Source organism: Australozyma saopauloensis, chromosome 1 (genome assembly GCF_035610405.1).
Source record: "Australozyma saopauloensis chromosome 1, complete sequence".
NCBI lineage: Eukaryota > Fungi > Ascomycota > Pichiomycetes > Serinales > Metschnikowiaceae > Australozyma > Australozyma saopauloensis.
This window is the reverse complement of record NC_086131.1, coordinates 631,121-653,008: the sequence shown is the minus strand read 5'-3', so window position 1 is coordinate 653,008 and position 21,888 is coordinate 631,121. Positions and strand designations below refer to the sequence as shown.

General features: G+C 42.9%; 8 protein-coding genes across 8 annotated transcripts; 5 read left to right on the top strand and 3 right to left on the bottom strand.

Moving 5' to 3' along the window:
- Nucleotides 1-848: 848 nt before the first annotated feature.
- PUMCH_000301 (uncharacterized protein) lies at nt 849-2,966 on the top strand (the record flags this gene model as incomplete). The annotated part of the gene is made up of 1 exon (XM_063019394.1): nt 849-2,966. One exon carries the CDS (start codon nt 849-851, stop codon nt 2,964-2,966), a length of 2,118 nt encoding a protein of 705 aa, XP_062875464.1.
- A 384-nt stretch (nt 2,967-3,350) lies between these two features.
- PUMCH_000300 (uncharacterized protein) lies at nt 3,351-5,462 on the top strand (the record flags this gene model as incomplete). The annotated part of the gene is made up of 1 exon (XM_063019393.1): nt 3,351-5,462. The coding sequence occupies one exon, from the start codon at nt 3,351-3,353 to the stop codon at nt 5,460-5,462; it is 2,112 nt and encodes a 703-aa protein (XP_062875463.1).
- A 2,467-nt stretch (nt 5,463-7,929) lies between these two features.
- PUMCH_000299 (uncharacterized protein) lies at nt 7,930-9,648 on the top strand (the record flags this gene model as incomplete). Its single annotated transcript, XM_063019392.1, has 1 exon — nt 7,930-9,648. One exon carries the CDS (start codon nt 7,930-7,932, stop codon nt 9,646-9,648), a length of 1,719 nt encoding a protein of 572 aa, XP_062875462.1.
- A 1,819-nt stretch (nt 9,649-11,467) lies between these two features.
- PUMCH_000298 (uncharacterized protein) lies at nt 11,468-12,457 on the top strand (the record flags this gene model as incomplete). Its single annotated transcript, XM_063019391.1, has 1 exon — nt 11,468-12,457. The coding sequence occupies one exon, from the start codon at nt 11,468-11,470 to the stop codon at nt 12,455-12,457; it is 990 nt and encodes a 329-aa protein (XP_062875461.1).
- Nucleotides 12,458-12,895: 438 nt separating this feature from the next.
- On the top strand, nt 12,896-13,948 carry PUMCH_000297 (uncharacterized protein; the record flags this gene model as incomplete). Its single annotated transcript, XM_063019390.1, has 1 exon — nt 12,896-13,948. The coding sequence occupies one exon, from the start codon at nt 12,896-12,898 to the stop codon at nt 13,946-13,948; it is 1,053 nt and encodes a 350-aa protein (XP_062875460.1).
- Nucleotides 13,949-14,168: 220 nt separating this feature from the next.
- PUMCH_000296 (uncharacterized protein) lies at nt 14,169-15,686 on the bottom strand (the record flags this gene model as incomplete). The annotated part of the gene is made up of 1 exon (XM_063019389.1): nt 14,169-15,686. One exon carries the CDS (start codon nt 15,684-15,686, stop codon nt 14,169-14,171), a length of 1,518 nt encoding a protein of 505 aa, XP_062875459.1.
- Nucleotides 15,687-16,453: 767 nt separating this feature from the next.
- On the bottom strand, nt 16,454-17,059 carry PUMCH_000295 (uncharacterized protein; the record flags this gene model as incomplete). The annotated part of the gene is made up of 1 exon (XM_063019388.1): nt 16,454-17,059. One exon carries the CDS (start codon nt 17,057-17,059, stop codon nt 16,454-16,456), a length of 606 nt encoding a protein of 201 aa, XP_062875458.1.
- A 1,296-nt stretch (nt 17,060-18,355) lies between these two features.
- Nucleotides 18,356-20,065, bottom strand: PUMCH_000294 (uncharacterized protein; the record flags this gene model as incomplete). Its single annotated transcript, XM_063019387.1, has 1 exon — nt 18,356-20,065. The coding sequence occupies one exon, from the start codon at nt 20,063-20,065 to the stop codon at nt 18,356-18,358; it is 1,710 nt and encodes a 569-aa protein (XP_062875457.1).
- Nucleotides 20,066-21,888: the final 1,823 nt, after the last annotated feature.

The window sequence follows — 21,888 nt, the reverse complement described above, 5'->3', positions numbered from 1 at the left end:
GCTCAAGATAAGGGATGCTTTGTAGTTGAGAAACGCACCAATTCTCAGTACGGCTGAGACTATGGTTTGCGTGTCGATACCAGACAACTCTGGGGAAGACCGGGCTTATGCGACATGAAAGAAGTTTACACTTTATCATTTGTATTCGCCATTTCAACCGTGCTCTCGCGAATTGTACGTATTAGAGAGACTTCCATTTTGAAATCTGTCACTGGTCAGATTTTCTAGCACGCTGCAGACCCCATGCTACAGAATTTGGACTAGTTCAGTATATGCAGGCATTTCAGTTTAGCGTTAAGCTGAGACAGAGGCAGGTATAGTGGATGGGGATCGACACCGGATACAAAAGTGAAGATCGGAATGGTTGGCGGCCACAGAGTATGTACTCTTTGTCAACTTTCTATTCGATGTACAGGTTTTTTTTTTTTTTTTTTTTCACTTTTTTTTTCTGGCTGGAACGAATCTTGGAGCATTTGTTCTGCTCGTGACCTCACGCCACTGGGCCCTGTCTCGGCTTCTACCCTCGTGCCGACCATCCCCCCCTCGGTACGCTGGTCCTCGGCAAGAGTGGTTCTCCACAATTCAAAAAAAAAACAGATATATAGTCAGCAAGTACCCGTATTCATTTTAGGAATCCTATTCTCTTTATTCAATTACCGCAAGTCTATTACAACAGTTTTATACATTTAAAACTATCTACATCTCATAATTCGGTTGCAATTGACGTCTACACTTTTGTATTTTAATACTCCAGCACAGTAGACATATCACATAAGAAGTGACCCTTTTCTCAACGCAAATTATTGCGCAGATCCGTGCTAGAGACCATCAAACAACCTATTCCAAAAATGTCTGTCGCCACCGGCACTGTGAACTCGGCGCCTGGCCCAAACCCTCAAGCCTCAATTCAGGCCGAGAGAGCCAACAGTAGCTTTGACCCTACGGTCATGCACTATTTTTTGGAGTCTTCCAAGGCGAAGGCCGAGGACTTCAAGAGTGTCTGCCAGCAAATGGAAAGAGATCCTATTTTGGCCAACGATGCTTCGTACTATGACCTTACTAAGGCAGAGCAAAGAGAGGTGACCGCACGTAGAATTGCTCGCATTGCCCAATACTTAGAGATCTCGCCAGATCGTAAAACTGAGGCTACGCGTAATGCTGTCTTGAATTTGTATGATCCACAAGTTGGTACCCGTATTGGTGTCAACTTGGGTTTGTTCTTAGGATGTATTCGCGGAAATGGAACTGTTGCTCAGCAGAAATATTGGACTTCAACGAAGGAGACCAACAATTTGAAAGGTATTTATGGCTGTTTTGGTATGACCGAGCTCGCTCATGGCTCTAATGTAGCCGGCTTGGAAACCACAGCTACTTTTGACCAAGACACTGATGAATTTGTGGTAAACACCCCACACATTGGTGCTACTAAGTGGTGGATCGGTGGTGCTGCCCATTCGGCTACCCACTGCAGTGTTTATGCTAGATTGATTGTCAATGGCGAAGACTTTGGTGTCAAAACCTTTGTTGTACCATTGAGAGACTCCAACCACAACTTGATGCCTGGTGTATCTGTTGGTGATATTGGTGCAAAGATGGGTAGAGATGGTATTGATAACGGTTGGATTCAGTTCTCGTCTGTGAGAATCCCAAGGTTCTTCATGTTGCAGAAATTCTGTAAAGTTTCTCGTGATGGTGATGTTGTGTTGCCACCATTGGAGCAGTTGTCCTACTCTGCATTGTTGGGTGGAAGAGTTCAAATGGTGATGGACTCGTTCAGATGGTCTGCTCGTTTCGCAACCATCGCTTTACGTTACGCAGTCGGAAGACGTCAATTTAAGTCCTCTGCTCAAGCGGATGGATCCGAGACCCAATTGCTCAACTATCCTTTGCACCAGAAAAGATTGTTGCCCTGGTTGGCACAAGCTTATGTCTTCAGCGTTGGTGCTTGGAAGATGGAGGAAACTCTTGCAGTCACTTTGGATGAGTTGGATATCGCTGTAGAGAACAACGACATGAAGGCTATCATGAAATCAATCAATGACATGAAATCTGTGTTTATTGACTCTGCTGCCAACAAATCTACTAGCACTTGGCTCACAGCTGACCTCATTGACCAATGTAGACAGTCATGTGGTGGCCACGGCTATTCTTCATACAACGGATTCGGCAAGGCCTTTAATGATTGGGTTGTTCAATGCACCTGGGAAGGTGACAACTCCGTTCTCGCTATGTCTGTTGGAAAGCCATTCATCAAGGCCGTTGTGGAAGTCTTGAAGAACGGAAAAAAGCAAACTGGCTCGATCTCCTTCTTAAATGACGCTAAGGCCGTTGATAACAAGGATTTGTACCTCAGAAGTTCGAGCGATGTTTTGGATTTGAAGAAGAGTTTAAGAGCTATTGAGATTTTGATCACCAGAATTGCGATCCAGGGCTCTCACATTGTCGCTGAGAATAATAATAGTTACGACTCCGTGGGAGCTTCCAGCTTGGCTATCTCCAAATTGAAGGCTCATCATTACATGTTGAAGGAGTACATTGACAGGATAGAGAAAAATGAGTACAAGGAGCTCAACCCCTACTTGTTGAAATTGGGTCAATTGTATGTCACAGCTAATGTGATTGAGAAGTTCAGTGGTGAATTTGTTAGCAACTACGTTATTTCGCCAGAAACACTCAACGAAGTTATCAATAAGGTCACCCCAAAGATTTGCGCTGAGCTTAGACCAGATGTAATTGCTTTGACTGACTCATTCCAATTCAGTGACTTCATCATCAACTCTGCAATCGGTAAGCACGATGGAAACATCTACGAGAACTACTTCGGAACTGTCAAGCAGTTGAACCCATCAAAATTGACTAAGGCGCCATATAGTGCAGAGTTTGAATCAGCCTTGAACAGAAGCTCCACTGATGTAAGGGAGAGATTCGAAAGATCTGGTGTTGCAGGCTCTATTCTTTCTAAGTAGTGTATTTTTAGGTTTACAGAAAAGTAATGATAATTTATGGCTGAATACAATTTTCATTTCATGAACTCCTTTCCGACTGTATCACAATTAACCCCAGGTTCCAAATGATTCCAAATAAGGTGCTCCATCACATGGGTACAAACACATCGGGTGAAGTTCAATTTCTAGGAAGAACCTGGAGAAACGGGACAAAATCAGACCATATCGAGTTTCCGTGGAAACTTAATTTCATATGCCTTTGAGTTGTACACATAGCCTCCCCTCCACGCCTGTGATACACATGCTCTACCCCACAATGTTCCTGCCTATGCACGCTGTCAATCCATATATATGATGAAATCTGGTCACATACGATGATTTTTTTTCAACAAAATCAAACCAATTATGACAAGTTTTACCAAAACTTCAGTTAGTACAAGTCCTGGGCCTGACCCTGGTGCTCTGATGGGACTAGAACGTGCTAAGGCATGCTTTGATCCCCGAGACATGTATCAAATAATTGAGGGTACGCCAGAAAAAGCCCATAAAATTCTTGACCTTTATCAATCTTTGGAAAGAGATCCCATTTTGGCTCCTTCGTTCAAGGATTATGAGCTTTCAAGAGGCGAGAACAGAGAGCAGACAACCTCCAGAATCGCTCGCATGACACAATATGTAGAGCAAGAACCATACCCAGACTTTTGGAGAAGACTCAATCTCATGACAGCTTATGACCCTTCATTGGGTATAAGAATCGCCGTGAACTTGGGGCTATTCATCAACTGTATTAAGGGCAATGGAACGGATGCTCAATATAAGTATTGGTGCCTTGAAAAAGAGGCAAAATACATGAAACAATTATGGGGCTGTTTTGGAATGACCGAACTAGGCCATGGCTCCAACGCAGCTGGAGTCGAGACTACTGCAACATTTGATGCGGAGACTGATGAGTTTGTCATCAACACACCTCATATTGGTGCTACTAAATGGTGGATCGGTGGCGCCGCTCATTCTGCAACTCATTCTTCTATTTATGCGAGATTGATTGTGAAAGGCAAGGATTGGGGTGTAAAGACCTTTGTGGTACCCTTAAGAGACTCAAATCATCAATTAATGCCGGGTGTTGCAATTGGAGATATTGGCTCCAAAATGGGTCGTGAGGGTGTTGACAATGGCTGGATTCAATTCTCGAGCGTCAGAATTCCACGCGCATTTATGTTACAGAAATACTGTAAGGTAGACAGAGATGGTACTGTTACACTTCCACCTTTGGAACAGTTGTCCTATATCTCTTTGTTGCAAGGCCGTGTTGGAATGGCCTCTGATCTGTACAGAATCTGCGCTAGATTCATTACTGTCGCAACAAGATATGCAGTTGGTAGAAGACAGTTCAGAGGAGATGGAGCAAAGAAGGGCGAGGAAACCCAATTGATCAACTATCCTTTGCATCAGCGTCGTTTAATGCCAATCCTAGCCTTAACTTACGTTGCAGCCCTTGCAACTGATCGATTAGAACGCCAACACGAATCTGTGGTCGAAGAATTGGAGACAGCAGTGAAGTTGAATGACGAAAAAGCTATACATAAGTCATTGGGAGATACTAAATCTTTATTTGTTGACTCTGCCTCTTTGAAATCGACCTTGACTTGGTTAGCTGAGCAAAGTATCACAGAATCCAGACAAGCCTGTGGTGGTCTGGGATATTCGGCATACTCTGGCTTCGGAAAGTCATATGCTGATTGGGTTGTTCAATGTACGTGGGAAGGCGACAACAACGTTTTGGGAATGTCCGCCGGTCGAACTATAATGAAGAATGTCGAAGACGTCTTGAACAAGAACGCCAAAATATCGGGAACTTCTCTGTTTTTATCAAAAGCTCATGAGTATCTTGGAGGTGAATTGGTCCTCCAAACAGAAGCCGATCTTAACCCAACGACAGTCTTGTGGGCTTTGGAAGCCTTGATTGTTCGTGTTGCTTTTGAAGCTTCCAAGAAAAGAGATGAGTCCAGCAGCTGGGACAATGTCTCTTACGAAAGGGTCTTGTTATCAAAATTACGTTGTCACCAGTATATGTTGCTGACATTTATTGATGCTATGGCAAACATAGGAAAGCCCGAGCTCTTGTACATCCTTGCAAGGGTTGTGAGATTGTATTTCCTTACTCACCTTTTGGAGAACTTTTCCCGCGAATTTGTCAATTATCAAGTTTTGTGTCCCAAGTTGAGTCTTCAAATCTCTACCCAATTCATTGGTGTAAGCTGTCTTCAGGTAAGAGAGCAGGCAATTACGCTTACAGACTCGTTCCAAATCCCAGACACATTGCTTAATTCGGCCATCGGCGGATATGATGGTAACTGGTACGAAACCTACTTCAAGGTAGTGAAAACTCAAAACGATATCACTGAAACCAAGGCACCATATTCTCTGGACTTGGAGGCCATGTTGAATAGGCTGTCCTACAACGAAAGAGGAAGACTTGAGAAATCAGCTGAATCAATTGAAAAATTGAGTCATTAAATTATTTAGCAAGAGAGTTTAAAATAAATTTCATCTGCTCACAACTCACTCATTTAGGGCTTACTTTGGATTCTGTGCAGAGAAAGTTGGCCTACCATGACAAAGATCTTGCCAACGGTTTTGCAGCCAACGCCCGCTTCAGATTCTGAGCAAGCATCTCTTATCTAGCAAAAAGAATGACACAATTCAATAAGCTGTAGCGATTCCGAAAATATCGTTATGCAAGATATTCAAAGAGACAAGAATAGTCTTTTAAGCTAAATAAAAAGCAGAAGCAAGCCGTAGTAACTTTTCGTCTGACCCATTGATTTTTGTCTCATTCTCTGTACCTGCATCAAATGGCCCGAAAAAGGCGGCTGGTATCCTTGGGATACATGCCTGCAGGACGAGGTATGACAACATAAATAGACCATCGTGCCCCCGGAATTGCTGCCACGATAAACCCACTATTAATAATGAACACCGAAAAGATCGTCGGCGTCATCTTGGGTATGTCTGATGCAATTGAAATACATGCTACGTTATATAACCAATTGGATAATGGGAATTGAATACATGCGAATGTTTTTTTGTTGCAGGTTTATTTCAAATTGAGTCAATTGTGCAACTCCGATACTAACTACCAGCGATTTTCCTCCCACCATTAGCTGTCTTCTTGAAGGTCGGCTTGACCACTCAATTCTGGATCAACATTGTTTGTTGCATCTTTTTCTGGTTCCCAGCCATCATTCACGCTTTGTACGTTACCCTCAAGGATTAAACACTTAATACACACCTTGTACTATAGAATTACACGTAGAGATTTTAGAAATTTGGATTGTAGTTGTTGAGAGAATCTCAAAACATCTTTGGATATTGCTACAGTTTGATTGTATCATGGGTTACGATATCCTGTGACCTCCACAGGAACTATGAGTTGGAGGCATGTGACCTTTCGCTTCACTACAGATCTAACAATACCTGACGTGCTTGATGGCGAGGACCCATTATCTGGAAATTACCTAAATGTATAAGCTTTTAATACCTGAATAAATCTGAAAATTCATCTGCTGAGCGGTGCCCAGATGACACCTGAAGCAACTAAAGACCTTATGAGTTGCAAAAGAAAGACATTTACCACCGAAAGAATAAACTGAGAAAGAGAAGACGAAGATTAGGTTGCGAGAAACACTCTGCATCAAAGTGTCTTTTGAAAGAGAACTTGGATTAAAATCGCATTGATACTGGTTCAAAGGATAGGGGCTATCACCCCTTAGTCAGAAGACCATCAGAATAAAGAGCGCAGAAATGAAACTTTTCGGAAGAAGACATATTCTTCCATAGACGTAATATCTTCCATTCAAAAATGTCTTTTCTTCTGTGAAGGAATTGGTGTAGTGAAATGAAAGCGCTTGCCTTGGCAAACCACCAAATCGGTATTACACAGGTTCCGAGTTCAGTGGATATAATCTTGTATTTGGCAGTACCTCGACTAACGTGGACATATAGAGCCGGAAAAAGAATCAGGAAGTCAGCTTGCAGTAAATAACCAAAAAAAAAAATACCCTCAATCTTCATTTTATCTGTTTTTAGCTGACCCTCTTGATCTACTCCTTTCCATGTGCCAAATGAGAACCTCACTCATATAAAATCCATACATTTCTCCAAACTTTAGAGCCACTCGCATAATTCTTGGAAGCCTATCAAGCAGTGGTACAGCAACAGATCTCTGCAGAAAATACGACTGAACTTTCTCGCTTGCCTCACGATAACTCCAGGCGACATGTAACAGCAACTGATACGGAAATAGCGCACCGCACTACCAGTTATTTTTGCTGGAGATTAGATGAGAACAGTAGATTTCTAGACCCCGGAACCAGATGATAGATCCCGATTTTCGCCGTTGCCTACCAAAGACAGCCCAGGCACCATCGTGGTGAAATAGTTTAATCTCTACTGAGTCTCTTTTATCGCTTACATGTGGGCCAATGAGCAAAGCTGTGTTCAATTACCGCCCCAAACCTGTACTCAGTCACTTTGAAAGAAGCTACCTAACCATCGATCTGACATGATGCAGTGAAAAAACAACCACACATAGAACATCAATAATCCTACAACGAGTTAGTGTTTCTGTGATTTCATAATTTACATATGCATTGTAGAAAAAGTTGATCTTAGCGTCCTGATGACGATTCCGCACCGTAACCGGCAAAGCGTAATTGTAAGAAAGACGCATATGCACCCACCTCCTGCAGGGCGCTTGAGGTCTTATCTACTACCGAACAAATTCATTTACAGGCCTCTCCATCAAATATCCACAAAACCCTGCTGTTGGGCATAGATTGCCGACTTCAGTAGCACTACTGTTTCCTTTTATCTTCCTTGTCATTTGTTTTTCAACGCAGCTGCGTTGCCCTCCAGTACTACTCTGAACATACACACCTTCTCTGTTCACCAAGGCTTGCCAACTCCACATCATTAGACGAAAATGACCACAGAAAAGGAGACGATGGTTGACGAACTTCCGCCCTTCTCCTTCTCCAAAAAGCCTATTAAGAATAGTCACTTGACATCGGCGATCTCCTCTTTTATCTCCAACGTGGTTGTCCCGGATAATCAGCCTCCTCAAAAACCATCTTTCAATAACATCAACTACGATGAACAGATTCGGGCTCCACGTATGTCCGTAGCAAATCACTACACATATAAGCCGGAACTGCCTCGGCCATTTACTGACCGCCGTAGTGAAAGTGACCAGTCGTTACAATTTCCAGGCGACGAGTCTGCCATATCTGATTCGTCAAAACTAGAACAAGTATTGCCTACTGCATCAAATGTGCCAGAAAGACTAGATTCGTTGCAAAATGATGAGGGGTCTCTTGAGAAAAAGCTCAGTAGACATCAAATCAACGAGGCAAGAACATCATCTGCTTTAGAGACCCTGGTCTTGGCTGATGTTCCTATTAACCCACATGGTTTAAGCCCAAAAAAGTCCGACACGTATCTTCCTGCAACAGCAGACCTTAACAGGCCTACCCGTCGATTACTGGAACCACAGCCACCACGCTGGGGTGTAGAAAGTGGTATCTTGGGTGACTATGCGCCCCTTGTCAATCCTCAGGATATTGCTCAAAAGATTAACAATGATACTTCTGATCATTTTGGTTCCGATTCTAGTGATGCCTCAGCAGGGCTGCTGGTTCAGCTGAAACTCAGACGGGCAATTGACAATTTGAACAACAATGTGACCACTGCGGAGCGCTACGATCGTAGTGACAGAAGCGACCTGGACTTGGCAGCCCATTTGAACAATGATAGCCGCGGGCCGGCTATCAAACAAGTTTACCACATGAAAAAGCCTATGTGCCTTCCGGCTGTGCTTAGGCCTCTGTCTTCAGAGAGCATGAATTGCGGAATGAAAAGAGTAGAGCCTCAAAATAGTCCAGGCTCCTCTGGTACAACAACTACAGTCGTTGAAATGGACTCGCACAACAGCACCATTCCACAACAAGTATCCATGGAAATACCTGATGATGCAGCTGTATCTGACCAAAAGGTTGAGCCAACCCACGAACACTGGAAGCCTAACAATTCAACAGATCACTGTTTAAGCTGCTTTGGTGAATTTGGTGGTTTTTTTCTTCCACAAAGGCTTAGGCGCCACCACTGCAGGTTTTGTGGATTATTGTATTGCCAGAATTGCTTATACAATAATCGGGAGTTGCACATGTTCGAAATAACTTCCCCGATTCCCGAACAACCTAACACAAATAACAGTGAAATAGAAACGGAAGAAGATCATCTCATTAGTAACAGCGGTCTGTCAAGTAGCACTGGTTTGACTCAGACAACCGCCGTTCTTTTCGACGAAAATGCTGGAGGAGTGATGCTTGACTGCAAGGCGAGATTTGTTATACCCGTATTCCGTAATCTTCCTCCAGAGGGAGTTTCGAGAATGCAGCAAAAACATAAAGTGTGCAAGGTATGTAAGACATGCGGAAGTGGATATCTGAAGCTTATGCAAGTCTTGAACCAGCCCGGAGGGATCAAAGATGATATTAATAGTGGGTATGTCTTCATTGAAAACCCCTACCTCAACAACCCATCTGAATTAGATTCAAGAGACTCTGTCACCACAAAGGCGTCAATGCCCGAACGACGTGTCCTGTTGGCAAAAACTCCCGATTGGACATGGAGTTCGTTTTAGAATATCGAAAGGAACAAAAATGGTAACTGTAGTTCGTTTAGAAACGAAGCAGAGCCACAACACCCAACAAATTTATTTCGAGTCAAATTGTTTAATAGTTATTGATAACAGATATCAAAATTGCAAAAATAGACATTGCGCATATTGGTTTTAATTATCATTTCAGTACATATCAATTTGTGATCCTTCTAGACCACGAGAGGCCACCTAGGAAAATGGAACGGCTATGTCTGGCTTGTATACCAGATGCACAATAAGTGCATATGGCATTTGCGGATACTGTGACAAGAATTCAAACGAAAGACAAATTATGCTAATGAGAAAAAAATTGTTCCGACAGATACACTTGAAATAGTAATTCTTTTTTCTCTTTTCTTCTAGATACAACCGAAGATGAACAAAGGAAACCTGCAGAAAGGACCGGATCTGAGCTTTAGATGTGGCAGAAAACCGCTGGCCCTGGAATTCTGTTCCACGCACACCCATCTCTCTCACATGGCGTGCGGAACCCATTTGTCACTCGTTACACGTTAGTATCTTCAACTACGTATACTACGCATATGGTAAGTTTCCAGTAGCCATCCAGTTTTCTCTCGCCAAAGTATAAGAACCACTAGATCTGCCCTATATTTCTCTTATCTGCTATGTTACCAGATGGCCTGCAAAACCGCGAGGGCAGACAGTTGTCATCTAACAATCCATTCAGACTGTTCGTACCGCAGGAGTCGCCCAGTCGGACAGTGTCGCGTGGCCTGACAAATTCTGCGTTCGACGAATGGGTGAATAGGAACAAACAATTGATTGATTCTGATGATGACAGCGAATTTACTGCTGTACGGCCAGCTTTCCCTACCCAATCCCGGATAGGCAGTGACACTAACGTCAACTATGGATCTGAAAGGTACGTAATTTTTTCAGGCACCAAGTAGCCTTCATATTTCTCTGTTTTTATCTTTTGTCCCTACTCAATACTCGTGGTGGGTCTTGTTCTTGTTGGGTTTCATGTCAAGTGTAGTCAAAGCCGCTTGCTTTTGTCGATCGTGCAAAGCAAAGTAGTTGGCAAGCCATTTTCACAATGGAGGCTTTGAAAATTTGGATTGTATGGTGCAAGTGAGTGCAAACAACTGTACCGTGGAATGTATTAGAGACCTGAGCAGAGTTTAGTTGGTCGACTCTAGGACCAAAACTACTGAATAGAGTATAAGACAAGTGTCGACCAAAAAGTCGACTTTTTCTTCGAAAGTCATTGGATTCAAGTGGCTCCTAGTTTCAATTTGATCGGAGTATGCTCGATACTTTATATGACATTTGTGCTAGCCTTCCCCACAATTAAACGCAAAGCAATACCCTACTGGCTTTCCCATTTGAGAATTTACGACACCATTACATCTATTATGTGTCTGTATCAATGCCTAAATGACCCTTACTTCAGATCTTTCTATGCTGGTCGAACCAACCTTTGTACCGGAAATTGTCTATTCGGCATTCGCCAGCACTAGAGCAATTGACGGTTGGGATTTTTGGGTAATGAATTCTCGATTGACAAATTAAGAAACTGAATTAAATGCGTCATAATGCATTTTTTTTTTGGCTTTTGTCTCGCAACTTTGTCCTGCTTACCCCTGTCTACTTATCTCACTCAGCCTTAGCCTCTGTACCTGCCCCACTGACTCGCGTTCTTTGGATACCCTGCTTATACACAGTATTGCTGTGTTGATTTACAACTTGCAACATTTAACTACTACTCAAACAACCTAACCATCCTCTGCCTTAACACCCCATTTGTCCTCATACGAATCTGCAAACTAACTTCAGAAAAATGTCCTCCAACAATCCTTTCGCTTCGGCCATGGCCACAGACGAAAAACCTCATAGAGATCCTCCCCCACCTCCAACTCAAAAGACCCCAAAGAAGCCTCCACATATACCCCCACCATCATACGAGGAAGCTGCTGGTCCTAGATCCAAATCAAAAGAATACCCACAAGAAAAGCAGTCTTCGAGCTCCCCTGTTCGCCACTCAAGGCCGCATCGTTCACACAGTGACTCAACCAGACATCCACGCAAGGAGAGAGACCGTGAAAGAGATCGGGATAGACGTGACCGTGACAAAAAGAAGTCAAGTTCAAAGAAGTCGCCTTCTAAGAAGTCGGAAGCTAGAAATCTTGACGTTATTGACAAACTAGACGTCAGCTCATTCTTTGGCGGAAGATTCCATCATGATGGTCCGTTTGATGCTTGTACACCTCACAGAAACAGGAATGTTAAGGCTGCGCCAGTGATGGCATTCCCTGCTGACGGCCCAAATAACTCCATGAAGGCTCGTGTCAACAACGATGATTCTTCACATATGAACCTTGCCTTCGGCAATTATGAGGATCATAACACAATAGTAGGAAGCACTGTGCCCCGCGCTAGTAATACCACGAGTCCCTATAAGCAACCTCTTTCAGACCCACAAATATCAGAATTGCCCCGGTTGAATCCATCCGTTGTGGCTTTCGATGTAAATCAAAAGGCTGTGCCAATTCATGGTCCCTCGACTGAAGGTCTCGGTTCTACAACATTCGTTGATGGTGCTCCAGCACCTAAAGCCGAAGAACAGGCAATCCAACAGGCTCAAGCTGCAGGTGGCTTGGGAAGAAAAAAGTCAATTGTTCATAGACTCAGAAAAAATAGCGCTGCCGAAGGTCTGTCAGGTCGCAGATCATCCGAAGTTTCTGAAAACGGCCGGACCTCATTTGGAGACGAGGAGGGTGGCAATTCTTTGCTACGGAGGGTGAAAAGTTTGAAGGTCGGAAGAAAGTAGGTGATCATTTGCTAGTTACTATGTGTTTGAGTCGAAATTTTAAGATTGATATAGCAGTCCTTGAGTTCTACCTCTGATTCACGGGAAGCAGGTATTGAAGTAGTCTTAGTCACTCGTTAGATGAGTTCCTGATACCGACGTCAAGTTCGGCGTTGTAGTATAGATCCAAACCAAAGATGGCTCTTCTATGCTTGTTCTTAAATGTATTTGAGAGAGAGTAAAAGTAACGGTGAAAGCCGACTTCCATTGACATACAAATAGTGCAAATGTGTACCACTTCAAAAAAGAAATGAAGAACTATGTTGTAATTTTTCCTAAATTTTGATAAAGCGGGCTTCGTTTATAGGCTTTTTTCTGAATTGGCACTTCAATAATTTTTCAGTCTCTGCAGTACCGTTCATTTCAAGCTAAGTGGAAAATCCAACTACACAACGTAAGATGTTCAAGTCGTCAAGAACCGTATCCAAGGTTCGGCTTCTGTTCCAGAGATCCGTTTCATACAATCTCCCCTCTATTCGTCTTTTGGACTCGCTCAAATCAACAGAAAGTGATCTTCCTGGATTGTTTTCCAACAAAACCATCAATGAGTTGTGGTACAACAGAGGCCAGGCTTTAGTCGACAACCTCAATGCTCAAATCATCAAGAACAATGTCGAAAACGCTCCTGCCAATTTGGAAGAGTTGATCAAGGTCTCGTTCTCCAAGAATGACTTGAATGCTCTCTTCACAAATGCATCCCTTTTGCACAACTTACAATTCTTCCTAGAATCGTTAAAAACTAACGAAGATCGCTCATTTTCGAAGGCTCAAATTTCAGCTCTTCTCAAGACACCCAGTACATCCATTAAGGTCGAGAATGCTCCTCAGGATGAGTCTTTGGCGGAGTGGATCAACGACTCTTTCGGGTCTATGGTCGAGTTCAAGACTTTGCTTCTCAACTCTGCTGCCAGCATCAAGGGTGATGGCACCACATGGTTAGTTGCGCAGGCAACCTACTCCGAAAGTGCTATGCGTGATGGTGCTAGCACTGGTGTATCTTTCGACACTTTGGCAATAGTCAACACTTACAACGCCGGAATCGTGGATGATTCTATGAGATCCGGCCAGGTCACAAAGATGAAGCATCAAAAGCAATTGAAATTGGATGCTGCTAACAGAAGGGACCAAGAGCGCAAGGAAATGGCTGCAGGTGAGGTGCAAGAGCAAGGGCAAGCGGTAGAGGAAGTCGTCCAGGAGACACAGAAGCGCTCAATCTCTGCTGATGAGAATGCTCTAGGATCAGTTGAAGAGGCAGAAGAGGTCATGCTTTTCTCAGACCGCAAGTTGGTTCCTCTTCTTGCCATTGATGCTTCGATGAGGGCTTATTTGGAGGACTATGGTATTTACGGCAAAAGACAGTATTTGGAAAATGTTTGGCATTGTGTCGACTGGGATGTTGTTGCCAGCAGAACTCCTAAGAGATTCAAGCCATCGATGGTCTTTGAGTACTAATCACACACTTGTAAATAAATGAAATTACCACAAAAAGAGAATTCTCAGTCTCTCAGCCAGTATTACATCTCATAATTCTACATCTTTTTGGAGTGCTTGCTATGCATTGAGAATTTCTTTGCTGCTCGGCTCATCCAAGACTCACAGAACCAACTAGCCTCCTAAATATTAATAGGTTAATCTATACGCATTTGAAATTCTCGAAATATTTAACGGCAAGTTACCCTTTAATCACCTTTTTTACAATCTTTTCAACCTCATCCCAATCATCAGTAGGAACCCTTGTCATCTCAACGTCACCGAAGTACTCCTTGATAGCTTTGATCGTCTCGTAAGATTTCTTATCGTGAATAAATGAGATAGAGACACCCACACGGCCGAATCTACCAGTTCTTCCGATTCTGTGCAAGTATGTAGATGGGTCTGGGTCTCCATTCTTTGTCACAGGCAAGTCGTAGTTGACAACCATCGAGACTGTGGCAATATCAATACCACGAGCCAAGACATTGGTTGTAATCAAGACCTTCGATCTTCCCTCTCTGAAGTCGTCGATGAGACGATCTCTCTCGTCATGTTCCAATTTACCATGCAAAACAGACACCTTATGTCCTTCAGCCGTCATCATTGCAGCCAACTTGTCAGCAGTTGCTCTCGTTTCTACGAAAATAATAGAGGAACCAATGGTCAACAAACCGTATAATTCACACAAGACTTCAAACTTGTGCTCTGCTGAATCACAGTCCATATAGAGTTGTTTGATACCATCGACATTGAGTTCTTCTTGTTTCAATTCCAAGGAGTTGGCGTTTGGAACGAACTTCTCTGCAAATGCGCGCACTTGCGTTGGGAAAGTAGCAGAGAACAAGACAAGTTGACAAGTGGGAGGTAATGTACGCTTGACTCTGACACACTGATCTCCAAGACCTTGATTCTCCAACATGTTGTCAGCCTCGTCCAAGACAAACACCTTGATTTTTTTCATGTTCAATCTCTTTGCTCTAATGAGGTCCTGGACAGTGCCGGGAGTTCCAACTAAAATGTTCTCGTTAAAGATTGTCAGCTTATCGTAGGTACCAGGCACCACAAGTCTGCTGGTAATTTTTGTGAATCTACTCATTGTCTGAATAACCTCAAGAGTTTGTCTTGCAAGTTCTCTCACGGGTGCCAAACAGATCGCTTGAACACAAGGATTTCCCTCTTCAACACGACTCAACATGGTCAAAGAAAATGCAGCAGTCTTACCAGTACCAGATTGAGATTGACCAATCATGTTCATCGGAGGGTTGGCTAGAAGAAGGGGCAAAGCCTTTTCTTGAATTTTAGATGGCTTGTTGAACTTCATAGCGTACAATCCCTTAAGCAAAGTGTCCTTCAAGCCAAGCTCTTCGAAAGACTTGACGGAGAAAAGTGGCGAGTCGGGATTCTCCTGTGCTAGTTTCACCTTGACCTCATACGTGGATTTGATCAAGTTAGTGTCAGGTTGTTTTGGTTCATCAGGCTTGGTAGCGTCTGATTCAGACTGAGAGGCTTTATTTTCAACATCCTTCTTGATATTCGAATTGCCGTTTACTTGATCACTAGGGCTGGAGGTGTCAGTGCTGGCATTGGTCTCCTTCACATCCACTGCAGAGTCTGCAACAGCGGGCTTTGCATCGCCAGATTTTGGAAGAGAGCCAGATTTGCCCTCAATACTCAAGGAGGAGAGAAGCTCGGAGGCATCAACGTCGGGTTTAGACATTGTCTTATTGTTTCTTCGGTAGAATGTCTGGATCTGAGAAAATGCAGTCTCGAAATTTGAGGGACCTGTGGGGACTAGCGATGTGAATTCAGCTGAAGGGCATATTTTAAAATGACATCGTAATTACAATTAATACGTCTTCTCTTAAGTAAATTTAAAATTTGAACATTTGAATCATTTCATCTCATGCATTAGTTCTTTCTCATCAGGTGGAAAGAACAATGACTACACCACGAAACACATTTGTAAGTTCAGAGAACTGGAAGCTGTTGTCTCTTCTTCTCATCAGCATTCAAGGAAGTTTTTGGAGAGTCCACTTTGATGTAGAAAACATGCAAATAAAAGTGCTGAAATTGCATGCACAAGAGTAGACCTTAGCATTAAGCCTGATAGTACTATACCCGATCAGAATGTTTACAAGATTGACTATCATCAAAACTATTCTATTGAAAGATATGTAATTCTTTATTCAATAAATAAATGTGTAAGCCAGTATCAGTGCAAATACTTTGGGCATAAAATAATTGTTGTTGTTCTAAAGTCACAGCAAATCAGTGATGAGAAACCGGTGATATTTAAAGTCTTGGTGAGGGCCTAGACAGTATGTCATAAGGCTGAGTTGAAATGAAATTTGTAAGTCCGCTGACAAGGATCTTGAGGCCAGTGGTGGTCATAATGGTAGAAATAGAAAGGTTGTTGCGCAATGTTTGCGCAAGAAAGGGTATGATTTTAGTAGAAAGTCGCTACGCTAGATAAGATTGAAGACATCAATGGATCAGTAATGATTCTGATTGCATTGTGTCGTTCTTAAATATCTCTTCTGCGTCCAAGTCGTCCCAGTAACGCGTGCTGGTATTATTGATACGGTCTGCCTCCTTCAGGCAGAACGTCATGAAGATAGCATTCTCGACTAAATGCAATTGCAAATCCTCATCGGGTGAACTTATTTGTGAACACAGTGACTCAAGTTCTTGGATCTCGAAAGCCATTGACTGACGGTTTCCGAGAGGAAGTACGTTCTTGCTACCGACATAGCTTGAAATGTTGCCACAATGAGTGGACCTGGGGATGCCACCAAATTTCCGCAGATCAAAACTCGTCTCCGAAGGCGCTGACGAATATGCGGAGAAGGTCTCTGATCTTCTAAATGTGGATGCAAGAGGCGATTCCAGTGTAAGCGAATCGAGAGACGAGTCTGAAGTAGAAGAGGGAGCCGCAACTACTCTAGATCTAATGTTGGGGCGGCTCGAGTGGTCTGAATTAATCGTTCTCATTTGATCAGATGGTGTATCGCCAGTAACAATGGTCCTTAGTGAGCGACGAGATGAGAAGGATGATAGTATGGTCGATCTTCTTTTTCCCAGCTGTACCATGTCTAAGCTAAGAAAGAGCTATTAAAAAAGAGGCAAAAGAAAGCAAAAATTGTTCAATAGGCTAAAATCTTATGTTTTACGGGCAAGCCAATGTTGAAGTGCGTCTAGATGACCTGATCTGCGACGCGAAAAGTGTGGTAATCTAGGGTCTAGTCTGAGAAAAGCAGCCAGGACCCTTTTTATACGGATATGTGACATAAACACGCTACAACTAAAAATCTTGCATGTTGCGAAAAGCAGTTGAATATGGAATAAATAATGCGTGTATACAGCGCTAGACACCAGGAACTGACGCTTTCACGGTGCCTGGCGGACTGTCCTACTCAAAATAGAGGTGAAGGAAACATGAATGACCAAGTTTAAGAAGTCGTTTTTCAATGAATTTTTACAGGGTCGTACTCATAATCAGAAACTCGTAATTTACCTATTAAATGAAATGCTGCACTATCCCGTTTATCCAGATAAAGTTCCCCTACCAAAAACACTTCCAAACACGGTCAACCAGAATGGGTAACCACTGTCAGGCGCTCAAAAAGAACCAAGGAGGGTTTTTTCGTTTTTTTTTATCGAAAATATTTCCATGGTAAGCCATTTTGTCATTTTAGTAAGATAACCACTATAATTATGAGAACTACGTTTCTAGATTGGTCAAAAAGCACTGGTCTTTTCCTCAGATCCCAAATGCTCCGCCATGGTTAGTAGCTATGGAAGTGGTTTAGCCTAGTTGCTGCGGCTCTCTTGCCACCTGCACAGCCTCATAAATTGCAAACGTATATACAGAGTTGTGCATTTTCAGACACCATGCATGGCAAGACATTCGGCAGATAGAACATCCAGATACATTGGTAGTGCGCAACCCATCTGCAGTAACGCAACTCATATTCATCAAAAGGGGAAAGGTCGCACTCATAATACCACAACCTGTTAAAGGGGCTTCCGTTCTACACGGAGAGATGTAACCAATTCTAAGGTCCTGACGTGAAGCAGCTTGGAGCACATTGCAGTTACTCTGGGATTTCAACCGTACTGACTAGATAACAATTATTGGCAAGAATAGAAATGTACCGGTTCTGAAAAACGGCACTCTGGGTACAGTCACAATAGAGTAGAACGTGCATTGCATTGCATTGCATGGAATTCTATGGCAATCTGGCGTCATTACCGTAGCAAGTATGCATGCAGATTGTATGCCAAATGGAGAGGCCATGCGCTGCGAAAAGCATGTATGCAAGTTTTGCGTACATATACGCTTCTTCATGCATGTGTGCTTCTGTAAGTAACTTGTGTTCATTTGGCCTACGTTTTCTTTAGACTCTGTGACAGGTCTCCGGTCTCCTGCGCCCAAATCAACGGTCTGATGAGCTGTTGATGGCCAACGTATCTCTTAATTTCTTTCGTGCTTAGTCTCACTATGTTCTCTTTTTTAAGGGGATTTCCGTTCTTGTCCCTTCCAGTGAAAGATTTCGTGATAAACTTTGCAATTGGATCGCGAGAAACGGCACTGACTTGACGAGGCAAATAGATAAATATTGGAGGCATAGGGTCTGGCATTTTTCCGGTTGCAGTGATGTTCAAAAACCCGAAGTTCTTGATAACTAAGTCAAACGAGCCAGTAAACGGTGGAATCTCGTACCTAATGAGATCAGTGTTCGAACTGTCGGTGAGAAACACATCTTTTAGAGCCGGGTTCTCCGATTGATGCTTCCAACTATGAACTGCTTTGTCCATATTTCGGAAAACATGCATAGGATGATTGACCAAATTCTTCACTCGGTACATGCAATTTGGCGGAATAGTGAGGAAAAAAAGGCCTCCTACAGTAAGAGTCAGGCCCGCTTTCACCGTGTCATAATGGGAATTATACATGCCATTCTTGTGGAATTTGACTCCTTTGAGCAACTTCTTCAAAGCCGCAGGTCCCAAAATCTCATAGAAACTGTTCGAATCAGAAGCGCCGAATCCGGGAACATCAAATGCAGTTTTGGTGGGGGACAATTCGATCGGAATGACACTTCGAGTGAATCCTGGCATGTATGATACTCCAGGACCATTCTGCTCCTTGAACTTTGTTAATTCCTTGATGCGTTTTCTGGCGATTGCGGTGTGCCCAAGATGATCCTCATCTTTTTGCATTTCGCGTTCCCTCTTAGCGTTTGGGAGCTTACTTCGAATCAAATGAGTGACGTATATAAGCGACTGGAGCAATGTAGATTTGCCACAATTTACTGAACCAATAAAGAAAGAATCATCCTTAAGGCTCCCTAACAAATTCGAAATTCCCCAGTTAACATGACCAGAGACAATGAATACTTGCTCTCTGGGAATATGGTATGTTCTTTCTAAGTAGTCTTGAAAGAATCGGAGACCCTTTTCCTGTGCTGATTTGTTGTTTGGGAATAGTAAATCTGCTTTCGTTATTACAAATTGAATTTGTCGAGCAGGCCAGAGTTCAAACACCTTACTATCCAACAGCAACGGAAAATCTTGTGCTGACACCACATAAACCAATTGCGCCCATGGCGGTATTTTTTCTAATACTTTCATAGGCGACTCGATAGGAAACTGAGAACTGTCAAATCTAGAATGAAACTTAATTTCACGACAACGAATACATTCAATTTTTGTATCATCTTTAGAATTGTCCGCGGCCTCATTTTTTTGCAGATGCAGTTCAACAGATTTGCCCCCGCTTAGCATCTTTTGATCCTCCTCTGAGAGACTTCGAAGAGCCTTTTGGTAGACACTATCAAGGTCTTTTTTTGGGTTTTTCTTCTCCCCAGTCTCTATTCTATAGAATCCGGGTTTTTCTTTATCTTCATTTTGCAATTGCACTCCACATGACTTGCATTTGGGTGCAAGTTGATTAGGTAGAAACTCTAGAACTTTGAGAACAGAATATGGGCGTGTAGAAGCCACGGGCAAACGAATGGCTCCCGACACTCTCCCGATTCGTAGAACCCGATTTAATCTCGGTGACTGCGTCAGCAAGGACTTGAGGATGTTCATTATTTGACTGGCAGTTCCATACTAGAGATCAGATGTAGAATAATGCGAAGAGGTCACGTGCCTCGGTAAAAAAATGTGAAACTCTGGAGTAGCTAATCTCTGCAGGTGCTCGCATAATCTGTATATAAATTGTCAGGTCTGTATATATTCTCGATCGCATGGTTTGGCAGACGACAATGCTCATACGCTGGACGCGGTGCAGGAAAGGCTATGTCAATGTATGCCAAGTCTGATCGGCAGAAGTGAGCCTCCTTTAGGCAGGAAACAGCGAGCATGAAGCAGGTAATTTAAGATGGGGTGCAGCTGTAGAGAGCCACACAGAAGAACAGAATGAGGCCCTGAAGTACAATCCATGTGGACAAATCCCGAGCCTTACGCAGTATTGACAAAAATGCCGCGTACCAAACTCTTATGAAAACTTGTTTTGAACTTTCTCCTAAAAAATCTCTTCTTTGTTTCTTCAAGGTGCAAATTTAACTTGAGTTGTTCTTGCGGGAGGGTTTTTCGAGTTGTGGTACCTAGGAATTCTAAGTGGTAAAGAGGTCTCGTTTCAAGCATCGATTATGATACCAATCATCGAACATGACGTAGTTGTGGACGAAAATAAGATATAAATAAGTTAATGTGCCATGTGCCATGTCTTGATACTGACGTAAGTGTAGATACTGCTGACGTCAAACGCGGTCTTCCGATTAGATCTCCTCTATGTAGACCAGTCACAGAAAAACTAAGTAAAAGTGCACATGGCTAGACAACGCTAGAGTACATTTTAGTGTCGATCATCCCTGATTTCCTGTAAATCGTCGGATGTGTCAGAAGTTCAATGTGTCATTAACGTTTACGAGTCGTAACAGTGGACGGAACCTCTTCAAATGATACCTGTGGAGGTCAACCAAGAACCAGGTGGGACGTTTGCTTTGTGTCAACCGTTGGATTTATTATATCTTAGAGCTTGGTTTGTAGCATCTGCATGAACTTTTCTACTAACCGTTCAAATCTGAACAAGACCATCAGAGTAATGCCAAAGAACGAAAAGGGTAGAGCTTGCGAGCTTGACCTGCAATAGTTGCGGCAAGAAACTTTGACTAAAGAAACGGCTTGCACTTCCGAATTATTCCGACGAGCAGCAGCTGTAAGATTTGTGTGAGCACATAAGCTAGGTAACCTCTCAACATGATACACAAACTTTCATTCGGGCAAGGTTCAGCAAATCTCCCTATTTGGAAGAAAGTGTTTGGAATGGCATGCGGCAACATCAGATTGGTCCCGCTTCATTTAAGCGTTGAACTTAAGTGTTTGCGCATACTCAGTTGCAGGCTATGTGCAGCAGAAACAAAAGCGAACCTTCAGATAGTTGCAAATCGTTAGAGATTTAGCTTCAGTGGGCGCATAGCATTGTTGTAAAAAATCCCATTCCATAATCCAGGGGAAGTATCTCATGTTACAATATGGTGATGAAGCTTTTCGAGTCTCTTTTGGCTAATCTTGACGGCTTCGACATCACTTAACAAGAGCTTGGCGAGTGAAGCCTCGTCAAAGTTTCATCATATCATTCACTTGTTCTCACACGAGAATCTTGGTCTGTCGCAACAATCTCTGCATCAGTACTCCTGGGTCGCACTTGATTTGTTTGATCAGTTGCTTGTGTCAAAGAAGAACCACATGCAACTCAAGAGAGACATGTCTAGTATTGGATAGAGAGCAGTTTCTCGGAAAGTACATACACATTAACAATAATGAATCGTGTCTTTTGGACTTATATGCACCTTATTCAAGAGCTGGGTTGCAACTGTAATGATAACTGGTTTGAACTGTTAAATTCC